The following is a 14624-nucleotide window of genomic DNA, read 5'->3' on the forward strand; positions in this document are numbered from 1 at the left end:
CCCAGCTATCCTGATTTATGACTAACTGCAGTATCATAAGAGATATGGCTACTGAAGAAAGTTTCAAGGAAAGACAGAAATACTGTGAAAACCCATTGAGTTCCCCAAGTTACAGCGAGACACAGAGCTGTAACCAATTGTAATAGCAGCCAGATGCAGAAAATGTCAGAAATCTTTCACAGAAAGTAGGAAACATTTAAGGTCTTACCACTTCTCCCTGCACCATTCAGCCCAGCATTGGCACATTCAGGTCAAATGCACGATCATTGGTCCAGCCCCAGGGAGGAAGCACAAGATTGAAAGAGAGAAAGGCATGGATTAGGAAGGAAAAAGACCGAAGAGCAGAAATCAATCCCAGAAGCAGTGCAAAATCTAATGTTTGCAATACTGATGTGCACAGGCAATTGCACAGACCAGAACATGCTGCTAGACCCACAGTTACAAACTCTAGCTGATGTTCACCCCTGATGGCACTGAATGAAGCTCTCAGTGTACTTTTTGTGAATCTACCTGAAAGAGAAGGAGGAGAGGGGAGGTGGATGCAACTCACAGCAGGCTTGATAGGTCTGAAGACTTCCTTTTTCTCTTCAGGCTTTTTAGGTGCACTTTCATGGCGCTGTGATGGCGAACCCTCTGATTTGGATGATGCTGCATGTGCCAAGACCCCAGAAGGAACACAGAAAAAAGCAGATTAAGCAGGGAGCTAAAATAAGTTTTCTTACTTCACTCTGGAGTGGGGAAGAGATGTGAGATGACTATTATCGGCATCTGACCACAAGACCTACGTTTCACTGGTTTACTACTACACTGTCTCTGAAGGACTATACAAAAAACACCATAAACTGTGATTTGCATAGGTGCAACTGACCTATGTCTGAAGCCAAAGTAAATAGCCACAACAACTGTAAATCAAAGACTCAAGTGTGGCCACAAGCTGGAAAACCTCCATCATCATCCAACACAGCCCAGCTGAGACCTAACCATGGCAGTCTGCACCCTGTCAACAACCACCAAGGTGACAGGCAACAAGTATCAAAATGTGCCCTTGCACACAAGAGGAAGGGAGGGAGCTGTGAGGGTGCGGAGGCCGGGCTGTTTGCACGTAGGAAAGTGCAGCAGTGCCTGGATGTGAACTCAAGAACAATGAAACAAACAGCTTGACAATGATTTCTGTGCCTGCTGCCTTTCCCAAGCAAGGATATGGCCAAGAGGGTACAGGAAGCCAACCCATCTCCAACACTGCAAGCTCAAAGGTTGTTCGCTGTTATCATCTCTAATTACTGAGTGCTTCACAACTCAATAAAATGAGAAACACAATGTTACAGAGGGTAGGAGAAGGACTTACATCTCATCCTGAAACGCTCTCCAGACCCGCTCTGCGAGCCAGGGTGGGAGCCAGGTTGTGAGCCAGAGTTGCTCGAGCCAGAAGAACTGCCACTGCCTGGCCTTGGTACAAGCTTCTCCACCCTTTCCCACAGCAGACGAGGCTCTATATTGCTGTATCACGGGAGGAAAGAAACTCTTTGTCACATACACTTCAGTCCCAGATTCTCAGCTCTAAACTGAAACATCATTCTCTGTAATAGTTTTCTAATAGTTTTGCTAATAACTCAACTGAAAGAACACTTTAATGCTGAGATCAGGGCATCAGTAATGCTTCACAACCCAGGCAGTAGCTCCCTTTGAAATAACTACTACTGTATTTATGATGGTCAAAAAAAAAGTTTAGGTGGGTATAAGCTACTCCTTTTATTTAGAATTATCTACCTGCCATACATAACCTGAAGTGGACAATTCTCTCAGCCCACATGCAGCAGTTTTAAAATTGGGTCAGAAGTATCCTAGGCACTAAACACAAACCAAAAAGAACACCAGAATACCCTCACCCCTATCCAGTGAGCTAATTCTGTGGTGGCCTGCCCATATTGCTCTGTTGAGCTCAGGAGTCAGCTCTCTCCTCCCCCTTCCAGACCTTGGGGGCTCTGTGTCACAGCTCATGGAGGCTTTTCCCCCCTCTTAAAATCTGGTCTGGCTAAGAGGCCAGAAAGTTTCTGAGGTTTCTTCACTTTAGATGTTACAAGCCCTTCTGCTGCCAGTAATCCCCACGGTATACCCAAGCTGACCTGCTGCACCAAAAAGCAAGACATTCACAAATGGCCACATTTGTTCCAAAATTTGAAGGATATTTGAAATTACTGCCAAAATTACAGAGCAGACAACTCATATGAGAAGAGGAAAGAAGAAATTTTGTCAGCATTTGCTGACACATGTGCCACATCAGTAGAAATTAATCATTACTGAAAAGGGATCCAACACTATCTTCTTACAGGCATTGCCAAAAGCTGTCTGGCAATGCCTGGCCTCCCATATGCCTTTTCCTTCCAACTGAAGAAAAGCAAGGACACACAGGCTTACAAACCTCGTGGAATTCCTTTGACCTGCTTGGTTATTTTGCTGCCCACTGCCCTGCAGTGGGGAATCACGGCGGGACAGGACTGGTGATCGGGACGTTGTTCTCACAGGTACCTTGGGAGAAAAAAGATTGTGTTAAACCCATGAAGAGGACGAGAGGACAGGAAGATAAAACTTCTCCTGCCACAGAATATAATCTTAAGATCTTAACAACATGTTCTAAGTACAAGCTAGCATCAATGACCAAAAGCAGTAAACAAACACCCACAAAGCCAAAAGCCTTAGCTGTGATGCCGTTCAGAATTTGAATAGAACTCAATGTTTAGTCTTAACATTAAATAGCGTTTAATGGTTATCACACGAACACGTACACGCCCCGCTACCCTCCCAGCTACTGAGACATTTGAAAAGAATATGGCATTTTGACTGAAGCAGGGGAGGCACAAAGCAATTTGCTGAAACAGCATGAGAATTAGGAGAATAAGCTCAAGGGAACCAAACAAATGCCCGGGAATGGATCAGCAGAAGGCAAAGACTGGTGGGGGGGAGCAAGAATATACTCAGAAGAAGCAAATCCCAGTGGATGGGAGGGGGGATGGAAGGGGGAGAGGAGGAGGAAATATATTGAATGTTTCCTTTTTGTTCAGATCCATCTCAATTTTAAATAAGTGTATGATTCATAGTTTGGGTGGCGAACCGATGAAGAGGAATATTAACTCTGAGCAATAACCTCAGGGATATTTTGAATTCTTTTCTGAATATGGTAATTATTTGTTAACTTTGCATCATAAATTGTTTCTCTGAAATAGCTGCATTCTATAAATAATTACCAATTTTATATGAAGCTTCAATATTGCACTTCAGGTTGATTATCATTAACCCATTGACTGAATACCTATGTTATGATCTGCCTTCCAAAATACTGTTACCAGTGCTGGCACAAGGGCACGGTCTTCCCAGTGCCCAGGGTATCACATCCTTAAGAAAACTGTAATTAATAATAAAAAAATAGCACACATCTGTCTTTCTACTCCTTACCCTTGGAGGCACCTCGTCACTGTCTGATCTAGCCCAAGCCTTTTGGGTGGGGTCGGGTACCTCCGACTTAGAGTCAGAACTCTGATTAAGCACTTCACTGCGTGAAGGTGGATATGGGTCCTGGGAACGAAGATGGTGATGAGCAAATTTGGGAGAAGGGTCACTGAAGGAATGGGATCGCGAGACAGGGGAAACATTGTTCTTGAGAGATGCCAGATGGGACCACTGTACCTTACAAGAAAACAAAACATAAAACATTCAATGCGCTCAGTATAACCGGCTTTCCAATTAACACAGAATAAAGGCAGGTGGGGCAGGCAGAGACAAATTGGTTATGGCATTAGGTAAGCGTGGGGTGGAATCGATGCACTTAAAAGCAAGGCAAGCGCCCAAAGAACGTAACAGACTGAAAATACAGCACATATGCAATTTTTGTGTGATGCGCTCTCCACACACACGTACACTGGTGCCCAGAGGGAAAGGGGATCCAATATCTGCACCATGAGCCTGAGTTCAAAGGCCACTCAAGACAGAAGTCACCTTCTGTTCCCTAGTCTTCAGTGGGCTTTGGCCAGGTCTCATGGTGGGCTGGGAAATTTGAAGTGGACATCCAATTGGAGCAATGTACAAAATTAAAGAATGCTGTAAATTGGGTAAACCAACAGACATTTACGTTTCCTAACAAATTCAGGGACTGGATACAGCTTGAAACTTTTGGAGAAAGACCATAACACAAAGCCTTTATTCCTTTACAGTTATTGCAATATATATAAAAAAACCATAATATATATTGTATATAGTATACATATGTACAATGCATATTATACTTACACCATATATGTACCATATACTGTACATATATACATATTTATACACAAAGTACACACACACACATGCAATTACACATACTAAGAAGGCATAACAGAGACTACGGAGTAAAACTCCGTTAGGATTTACAGTGAAATCCATATTCCCCTTCAGCCTACTTCCTCTTTGTGCATAAGCCTGTATTTCAGAGTTAATTTCTGAAACTAAGGAGGAGGAAAAGTCATAACTGAGGAACACACTGTTTTCACACCTAATGATTAAGCAAAACTGCTTTTGATCACAGTTTCAGTAGGCTGAGTGTATTTGTTTTTATGTTATTATTATTTCCTCAATTTTAATACACACAGCTGTTGAAGAGCCTGATTATCCTTAATATGAGTGAAAGACAGAGACTTTAAAAGTAACTGGCACACAGTATGAAGATACAAGTCCAATATTTTGAAATAGTCATAGAGGTTTGAATAAAAGCCAGGAAATAATGAGCAAGAGATGAACTTCTGTCCTGATTTCTCCCACTCTTCCGTCTGTTCAAATTCTCCTGTTGTCCAAAAGAGTGGCAATACCTAGTCACAATCAGGGATGGTTTTAGCTTGCACTGTCATCAACAGACTTTATGAGAATTCTGCATGGAAACAGAGGAACTAAATGCAGAACTCTACTATTTAATTTAGCATACCTAAACTGCTCAGAATTCATGGGCTATGTCTAACTTTTAGACAAAGGTTACTTTTTCAACTCATGCAATAACTCCTATGAGATCAGGTATCAAGATCAGGAGGCTCTTGGTTAGAAAACAATAGAACAATGGCTACCATGCAACTCAGTGGTTTCAACGTCTTCTTGATTTTCCAGGGGTGGTACAGAGCTTTATTTAGCAACTGCAAGCCTACTGACAACACACCTGGCTTTTCTTAGACATGTTTTGCAAACTCTTCGAAACAGTGCTCGCACTGTTAAAACCCACTTGTTTATTTAGCTTTTTTCTGCAAGAATTTTAAAAACAAAGCAAGTGCACTTTTTTCCTGAGCATCATTTTTAGTAGTAAAAACCTTGCACAGAGCAAATTTGGAATTGCAAAATGCTCTGCAACCGCCACCAGCATTTAACCCACTGTCACTGCTGCACAGATAACAATGGGATGGGATACAGCAGTTCTAGTCTAGTTCTAATATGAAAAAAACCCAAACCAATAAAACACACCAAACCCACAAAGCCATCAGTTTATCAATAAAATAAGCAAAAATAGACAAAGAGTAAATCTACAAAATAAGCTGTTTTGTGTAGTAGCACTACCCTTTACAAAAGGCTTTTTAAGTGCAAAGATCTGCAAATCTGAAGGAAACATGTTAGGACTTCTGCATTCCCTGCAGGCTCACCAAGATTTTGCTGGGCACTTACCTGAGGCTCCATTGGCCTCTGCAGGGCAGGCTGAGCAGGTTCTGAGTTTCCATTGGAAAAGGACTCTGATCTTGAAGGCACTGGTGGCTCCAACACTTTGCCCATCTGTTTAGACTGTGCTTCAGGGGAGCCCTGATTAGTTTTTCTAAATCTCTCCTCCACCTAAGCCAAAATAAATGGAGGTTAAGCCTCGAGTCAGTAAAACCAATTACAGTAGAAATACAAAGGGGAGTACAACCTTTTCTTTACCACAAAGAAAGCAAATACATTTGGGGTTTGGCAGGATTTTTTCCCTACCAATTTTGCCAGCACTTTAAGTTCACTGAGTGAACTACACCAAAGCTCTAAATATGCCAATATGGATAATCCATACTAGGAAGAGAGGAGATACAAGAGGTAGCAAGATGTGAGATAATATGATCGAAGACCATTATGGGCCTTCTTTCTGCCTAGACTAATTATCCATCAGTACTTTCCTCACAGATAGTAAAAAGGGCATACCTAAACAGAAACAAATTTACAATATAAAAGTATTTTCCACTGCCATCCCTTACTTTAGCTGCACACCTTATGCAAACAATGGTATTGGATTATCTGCTTTCCTGTGCTTCTCTCTTCAGCAACAGAAGAGACAGGAGATGTTTCTCTACCAGGTGATACTGGAGTCTCTTCAGCTTTAGGCATGAAAATGTAGAACTTATAATCAATCTCTCTCATCAAATACTCTCAACACAAACTCAAAGGCTGTAGAGGACAGACCTATCGGTTTGTTTCCTGTTCTCAGGAAGGTGTAGAATTGATCTTATGTTAACCTCAAGAGCTTGCTGAGGGGAACACTAAATCAGAATGTCCTCAGAAGAGCATCAAGCAAGGTCCCCATGCGGAAATGTCACCTCTTTCAAGGCCACAACACTGACAACAAAGTGAGAAGTATGAAGGACAAGAGATGGAGGGAGGCTACAGGCAGAAGGAAACAGCCTCTCATTTCCTAAGAAAGTCTGTTCCTAGAACCAAGGCAGCATGTGCCAGGTGAGCTGCCTCTGAGGAATGCTAAACTCACAGTATTTTATCAAAGCACCAAAGATCAAACTGGAAGCTTGGGATGATTTAATTTGCTTTAACCCTTGTGCCCAGAGCATGAAACCAGTATTGGGATGATTTCCTCATGCTCCCTAGGAGTGATGGTCTGGAGAGATTGGCTTCCAGAAGACAGGCAAGTTTCCAGACTCCTCGCTTCAGGTGGGCTCCTCTACAAACCCAACCTGCCTCTGCATTCCAAAATTTGAGGATAGTACCAGGTTGCCTATAGGAACAAGCAGACAAGCTTCTGTTAAGGTCTACACAAAACACACCATGTCTTGGGAAGAGTACAACAATAATGGAGGCAAGCATCTTCACCATGCAATCATTTTCACCACTGTGTTCAACTTCACAGAGGCATTCTTTGAAGTCTAAAAAACAGGCCAGACTCCTTGTTATGAATAGAATAAGGAAAAGCCTCAAGTCTTTCTGTCTGAAGCAAGAGGTTTTCACATCTCTAGCTGTAGATGATAGGAAGTCTATTCTACAAGGCACATAAACTGCATGAGCGACATGTCCTCAAAACCAGACAAGAAGTGGCAAGGAGATAGAGAGCATTCCTGGACAGAAACAGGTCCTATTCCAGTCATCTGACTGTCTGTACCTGGAAGTAATATTAAGTTCTAAGCTCCCTGCTGTTTCCCAAAGCCAATCTTAAAATTCGTTTTCCTTATATCCTCATTGCTACTTCAATGAGGAAAAAAAAAATAATCACCATTAAACTTTGCCAGTCAGGAAGGTCACTTCCTTCACCTTACTATCCCAATGGTCAGTATCTCTGTAGGTAGACACTTTTTCTGGAAAGCAGTATGGCTGAAAGTCTGAGGCACAGAACACTCATTCCAATTCACTGTTTTATGTAAAGAATTATATCAGAATTAATGCTTACTGTTAGGATTAAATGGTGGTATTCCCACTGCCAGGTATGGCTGTACTTTTACCACACTTTTTAAAAAGACTATTACACAATGATCTCTGGGAAGATCTGACTAGACTACTAACCCAGGTTTTCTGTCTTTACTCTTCTGGGCAAGAGCAATCACAAAAGAAAGACTACAACAGGAAAAACAACTGGGTCAGTGGTTCTCCTAAAGGAACACTTGAATCTTTTTCAGTTTCTCTCCTTTTCAGCTATGAAAGGAAAATGAAGCAGATACAGTTCTGCATCTCTCCAAATCCCAACCAGTATTCAGGCTGGACAGAAGTGCTAGACTGGCTATACTTTCACTAAGGTGGGCCAAGAGCATGCAGAAAGGACAAGAGGGCTGATTCCATGTCTGCACCATCACAAACCAGACAAGTCTGAACTTCTTCGAAGTAAGAAAGACACATCAGATACTTCAACCATCAAGCAGAATGGATGAGATAGGACAAACATGGTTTACTAAGAACTTGGACAGTAGCACCTAGAATAAAATGAGTTTGCATCCACCAAGCCCAAACAACACCACTTCAAAGACTAAGAGGCACTGCTGGATGAAGCTGAACCAAGAGCTATTTTATCATGTTTAGCAGGCCTAAATATATTTTCTGTTCTTGTTCCAAAATGTATTTACCTAGTTCCCACATGCAGCTGATGAATGCCATTAAGAGCTTTGACTAACATTGCCCAGTCTGGTGGTTTGTGGGCAGTATGGTGCTCAAGGGAAACACAAGAATAAGATCACTGAAAGAAAGCCAAATATACAAAGAGGCGTTCACTTGCTTACCAATGTTACTCATGGACCAGTGAAGACTCACTGAAAGGCACAGCACTTCAGATCAACTTCTAAGTGCCTGAAGTCCAAGAAGGCAGCACCATAGAGTTTCAAAAGAGCAGGACATGATCTCAGCAGAGAATACTTAACATTTCAAAAACAAAACTAATGAAATTCAGGTTTGTGTTCATGAGAAAGAAATTGTGAAAAGTGTAAGTTAGAACACCAAATGTGTACACATGTGCTGAGTGTTAACATCTATCATAGGTTTGTGCTTTCCAACTGCCTCTTAATTTCAAATCACCAGTACTTGCCAGAGACACAGAGCACTGCACCAACGCTTCCTGAGAAAACACATCTGATGAAGCACAGATAGAAATTCCTGACATGATACTTCCAAAACCAGGCCCCCTTAGTCTGCAGCCTTCCAGACCTTCTTTCCAACTTTTACACCTCAAAAAGTCTGAACTCAAGTGACTGTAGCAGAAGTTGCCCTAGGGCTTGAAAACCAGTAACCAACGGTTTAAAACAGCCTGCCCCTTATGAGTGGTGCTTTGGCCTCCAACTATGCTGCAGCAGAATTCCAGTCATGCTGATGCCAGCAGGCAGAGAAGCAGTTAGCAGACCCCTGCTCACCAGCAGGACTTACCTCACGTGCTCTTTCTGCAGGCTCATAGTGGGATTTTGGCTCAGGGGTATGATAGCTTTGTTTACTTCTTTCTTGCTGCTGCTGCTGTTGCTGCTGCTGCTGTTGCTGCTGCTGCTGCCGCCTGTGATCGTGCTGCAGTGACAGGAGGTAGGCTTGCTCCTGCTGCAACTGGCGCTGGAGTCGCTCTGCCTGTCGGTGTTCCTCCATCTCTCGCCATCTGTATTCCTTTGAGAGAATGGGCGAGGAATTCAAGACATGACACTGACTGTATGGTGGACGTGTCCCTACCAATCCCATTAAAAATGCACCTTTCTGGTTGCTGTTGCTTTTTTGTTTGTTTGTTTATTTCACTGTTAATGTGTAACCAAGAGCTAAGTTAGACCCATACGACTTGTGTCTTATGTTGGGAAAGTCATGAGTGTACTGCTAAGCTTGACACGATTGGAGAATTATGACAAAACTGATTTTTATTAAAGGGAAAAAAAGAGTTGTTTATACTAAATCCAGTGTTAAGTTCATAAAACAATGATTTAGACCAACACTAGGCCATTGTATCCTGGGGTGGATTTAAATATCATGTGTGCTTTTGATCTGCAACACAAGCACTCTAGTTCTTCACTGAATGCCAAGGTCTGTTCAGAAACTCGACCACCACACCAGAACTGTTCCACTTTAACATAAAGCCTCCTCTTATTGCCCAGAAAGCAGTGCGACCATACAGCACTTCTCATATGTGCCTGTCAGCCCACAACACTAGCATAAATGGCCTTTTAATCAAGCTCCTTTGTTGTCATACTGTCAGTGCAGCTGTGCCCGACTGAGGGAAGCCTAGGACTGGCCGGATAAATGGATCCTATAGCTACTGAACAAAACAGATACAGTGCTTTACCAGTAACATGGCCTGCTCCTGGAGCAGCTGCTGCTGTAGAATTTCCAAGTGCCGCTGCTCCTCTTCTAGCTGTCGCCTGATATACTCCTGTCACATAGAAATTACCCAGCAATAAATTTATTCAAAAGGAATGCATCAGAACCCCCTGGGTGGAACACCACACGCTACTTCCCCAGTTCAGCTTTAATGAGAAACTCACTTCAGGATGGATTAGTGCCTGCAGAACAATTTAGGAAGCCCTGCCTCCTGAGCATTAGATTTGGGCCCCTTCTGTTCTGAAATCTGCACTCCTGCAAATGTTGCCGGCACAGGCCAGTGCTCATTTATGTATTTTGAAAGTGGTTTCAAGAAGCAGCAAAATGCACTTGAAGGTTTTGGTAAGTTAAAACACAGCAAGTCTGACTCAACACAGCCAATACAAAGTTCACATGCAAGTTGTATTAAACATTAGTGTGTTGCACTGGTGCGATGAACTGTTAGCAACAGCTAGAGCCAGGCATAGTGTAGGCAGAGCTGGAGCAAGCTCCCCCAAACGGGCTCTGCCAAATGCAGTTGGGACCTGCCCTGCCAAGTCTCCCCTGCCGCCCTCACCAGAAGCCTCTCCTGAGCAAACACTGCCAGCCTTGCTGAATTATGCGATGGTTATGACACAAACAAACATCCACCAGGAAACGGAAATTAGACCAAACTCGCTTGCTCTTGCCATCTAGCCACCTCTTCACCTGCAGCCTCAACAGGTCAAGACATTTACCCTCGCTTCACCTATCCCCTAAAGAACTCAAACTCTGAAGCACCGAACCCAAGCTGGTAACATCCTATCATGCAATTAATGGAAGTATGTAACATGTGCATGCGCACACACACAAGCACACGCCCACATTTACAGTGTATGCATAAAGAAATTAATGGATCAGTGATACAGTGATGGGAGTTATAGAAAGTCTTGTGACAGACTGATGAGATACACCATACTGTTGTTACGCACATTGGCTGAGCCACAGTTTGAGTTAACAAAAATTCTAGGAGGGCACAATGTGTCTTTTCTTCTAAAAAAAAAGAATAAAAATTCAGAGTGGTTCAGCTTGGCCACACCAATTAACCATTTGTCATTACTGGCACTGTGCGTAATTAGCATTTCAACAGTTTAAAAAGCAGCTGGGGGAATACCCGGTGTCTGCCCAAAAGCAAATTGCTATACTGTAATTAGAGATTTTCCATATATTTATTCCCATTGGTTAGTCTTCTCTCCTTTTGACTCAAGAATCTTTGAAACAGACACAAACACAATAAAATTTCCCATAACACAATCATCAATGATCTCAATAGGAGTGAATTTATGTAAGAAAAAATTAAAGTATGTCAGGCCAAACCCAGCATTCCTGAAGTTAATGGGAAATTTACAATCAATCAGCCTCTAAGACAGAAGTTTTGGCCCTTTATTTGCAATCAGTATTTTGCAGTACATGCACAGTAAGTATTGCTCTGATTATCACCCTGATTGAAGTTATTAAAGGATTTTAAAACATGCAGATTTCATGCATAAATATAGCAGCTGAATTTCACAGTTTAACAAGTTTCTCAGTCGTACTTTCAATGTATTAAGGGCACACTGGCATAACTTAAGATATATTGAATGGGCATACGTTACTGATTTTAAACAGAGTAAGAGAGGGAAATTGCATATTGAAGTTTTAGGATGGAAAATCCTCTGCAGCTCAAAGATTCCATCTCCAGTTCAGAGTATTCAAAGTTCATGCCAATGACCAATTCTGGGTGCCAGAAGTTGATACGCAACAGAGCTGCCCTTCTCTTGGGAGGCCTTCTGAACAGGGGCATGTCCTGCAAGAACCACTGATCCAGCAAGACGAGCCTAGAATCAGTTTTCAGCCCCAGTGATGATTTTGCCAGTTCTGGTGATTTTAGTCCAGCCCAGGGGCATGAGCTGAATTTAGAATGAGTACTGCAACAAGACTTCTTTTTTTGAGAGAATACTGAGGCTGCCAGAATTTTCCATAAAGCCCTACAATCCTATGTTAGTGCACTTGCTGTCAAAAACAACAAAGATGAAAGAGTTAGTGTTACGTTGCCTCTAAGCTGATTCAGGCTTACTACTTTTTTAAAAATTAAATTAGAACTGGAAGAAACAAACCTATTACACATATATCTGTATCATGGACTCACCTGCTCCCTTTCTACTCTCCTCTTTTCCTCCTCTGCTCTTCTTCTCTCTTCTTCCTCCTTACGCCTCCTCTCCATTTCTTCCAGACGTCTTTTTTCCTCCTGTTCTCTCCGCCTTTGCTCACGCTCTTGTTGCCTTCGAGCTTCCCTTTCTCTTCTTTGTTGCTACAAAAAGGGAAAAGAAACCACAGAGTTTTACTTTTGTTGTTATCAAAGAAAGAGGTGGGGTTGTTTTCTATGGTGAAGAGCGGGATTTACCAGGACTAGCAAGCTCTGCAACTGAGTGACAAAACAGTTTATGCAAGTGTTCCACCAGGAAACTGAACTCATACCCAGCACACATCTATCCCTAATAGCAGCCTCACTTACACTCTGGTTTCTTCATGCACACACACAAAGTCATGTACCATATTCCTGATGACAATCGAGGTGTGGAAATTCACTCCTCTCTTCAAGAAAGGCTAACGCAAACCCCAATCCTCAAACAACTGTTGAACTCAGAGATGACAACTTTCTTGACATCAACAATCTACCTGTTGCCAAAAGGGAACAATCAGTCCTACTAAATCAGCTAACTCAAATGACAACTATCTGAACTTTTTGCAAGTAGCTTGTCTCTTAAAACAGTTGGTCTGCTAAGAATTTTGTAGTATTGGCCCAACAATCAAGCTTAATTTAATGCACTGCCCAAAACTTTGCCTAAGAGAGAAGGAAGGCTGGCCAACAGCACCTCAGCTCCTCCCAAAACATCAAATGCACCTATATGTAAAAGAGGAAAAGCAGCTAAGTAAGATTGACATTTACACAGATAAGCTTCCACACATGACCCAAACACAAACGGGTGCTGATTAGGTCTGCTCAAGTCTGAAGGAAAACTGGAAAACAGCTCTAGAAAGCATGAACTGACTAATTTATGTCTATGGAGCACCATGTATGACTTCAGAGAAGACATTTTAAATGCCCATGTAGTCGTGACCAATTCTTCCTGCACTTCAGTATAAGCATCCAGTTACTCCACCTACCTCGAAATCCCAGGCAGCCTCCCACAACTGCCTAAGTGTCAAAAGACCCAGCTGTCTCCTGTTCAACCATCAACTGGGAATATCACTACATTTACTTTCCTTATAGGCTTCTATAATATGCTAAAAAATATGGAAGAAATTTAAACCAAAAAATAGCATGCATAAATTTAATCCCAAGAACAAAAATTAAAACCTGCATTGGTTCTTCCTTATCACATTTATGTTCTATCCCCAATTTCTGTTGAAGCAAAGCTGCTACAGATTTGCCTATCTTAAGGCACTTCAAATAGTCCAGCAAGAAAGAGCACTCACACTAAGCTTTACTTTGGGTTCACAAATCCAGTTACTGGTGTGAGTTTCATAGTTGTGCTCAACTGAAAAAGCAAAGGCTGATCTACACTTGCTGTGTAACTTCGTGGAATGAGCTTTCTCTGCATGGAACATTTTCCTGCATTACTATGAAGGAACTGAAATATCAACAGCCTTTTCATCTTCTGGAATCTATTCTGACGCGACAGTGGAGAATACTAGGGGGGAAAAAAAGATGGTTCTTGGGTTTTCTGAGCTTTTCTGCCAGGAGAAATTGTGGATGTCCCATCTCTGGCAGTGTTCAAGGCTAGGCTGGATGGGGCTTTGAGCACTGAAAAGTGTCCCCTGCCCACGGCAGGGAAGTTGGAGCAGGATGGTTTTTAAAGGTTTTTCCTACACAAACCATTTTGTGAGTCCATCAATTAGCAGCACTGAAATAATATAGGCTGCTTTCCAATTCTCTTTCATTAACTACAGTTTAGGGGAAGATGTGACTTTCCTGGAGACCACTGTTGAAATACACCCACACTGTAACTATCATGCCCTTTCCTGGCCCATAGCATCATCCTGGCTTCACTACCACTTCCCTGTGCCACAAGACAAACTCTTTTATCCCCCACACTTTCTTTCTGTATCTTCTCAGAAGCACAGCTTCCTTGCTCTTGCATCTCTTCTAACTAAATCCATTTACCAGCCTTTTCACTCGTTCTTAAGCCAGCTCTCCTCAATGAATGTAGATATAAAAATAGCAAAAGTGCTGCAAGGCAGCTACGGCACGCGGTGCATTTCATAGGTTTCACTGCTTCCCCTCCCTCATTTTTTAAGCACTGTAAAAGGATTAAGTAGGCACTTTTATTTCTGAATATATGCCTCAGTGTCAAGCAATTTCTACATTTAAGTCAATATATTCAGGTCCTTCTTGGCTAATCAAGTCTGACAGGCTTTTGTTTAAGAAAACTAAGACGTGAAGTACAATAATTCTGCTGCCTTGAGGATGCAAGAGACAGCACACTGCTGACTGGTTAATATAATATGCACATTTATCAACTCAAACAATATTGTGTTGACATTGTTAAGTGGATATATTACAGATCTCAGGATGGCATCACTCTCACCACAAGGAA

General features: G+C 42.2%; 1 protein-coding gene across 9 annotated transcripts in view; it reads right to left on the minus strand.

Moving 5' to 3' along the window:
- Nucleotides 1–14624, minus strand: part of MAP4K4 (mitogen-activated protein kinase kinase kinase kinase 4) — a 165333-nt gene that overhangs the window by 25190 nt on the left and 125519 nt on the right. For 4 of the 9 annotated variants that reach the window (XM_041417992.1, XM_041417991.1, XM_041417988.1 and 1 more), the window contains exons 13-21: nt 12173–12334; nt 9992–10078; nt 9103–9327; nt 5677–5838; nt 3451–3681; nt 2420–2526; nt 1346–1497; nt 551–648; nt 209–217 (exon numbers count right to left, since the gene is read on the minus strand). In XM_041417992.1, the coding sequence (XP_041273926.1) occupies nt 209–217; nt 551–648; nt 1346–1497; nt 2420–2526; nt 3451–3681; nt 5677–5838; nt 9103–9327; nt 9992–10078; nt 12173–12334 (1233 nt within the window). The remainder of the gene's footprint in view (nt 1–208; nt 218–550; nt 649–1345; nt 1498–2419; nt 2527–3450; nt 3682–5676; nt 5839–9102; nt 9328–9991; nt 10079–12172; nt 12335–14624) is intronic. The other 5 variants (XM_041417996.1, XM_041417990.1, XM_041417994.1 and 2 more) reach the window with 3 other exon arrangements.

Source organism: Onychostruthus taczanowskii, unplaced genomic scaffold (assembly GCF_017590055.1).
Source record: "Onychostruthus taczanowskii isolate IOZ18803 unplaced genomic scaffold, ASM1759005v1 scaffold58, whole genome shotgun sequence".
Lineage (NCBI taxonomy): Eukaryota > Metazoa > Chordata > Aves > Passeriformes > Passeridae > Onychostruthus > Onychostruthus taczanowskii.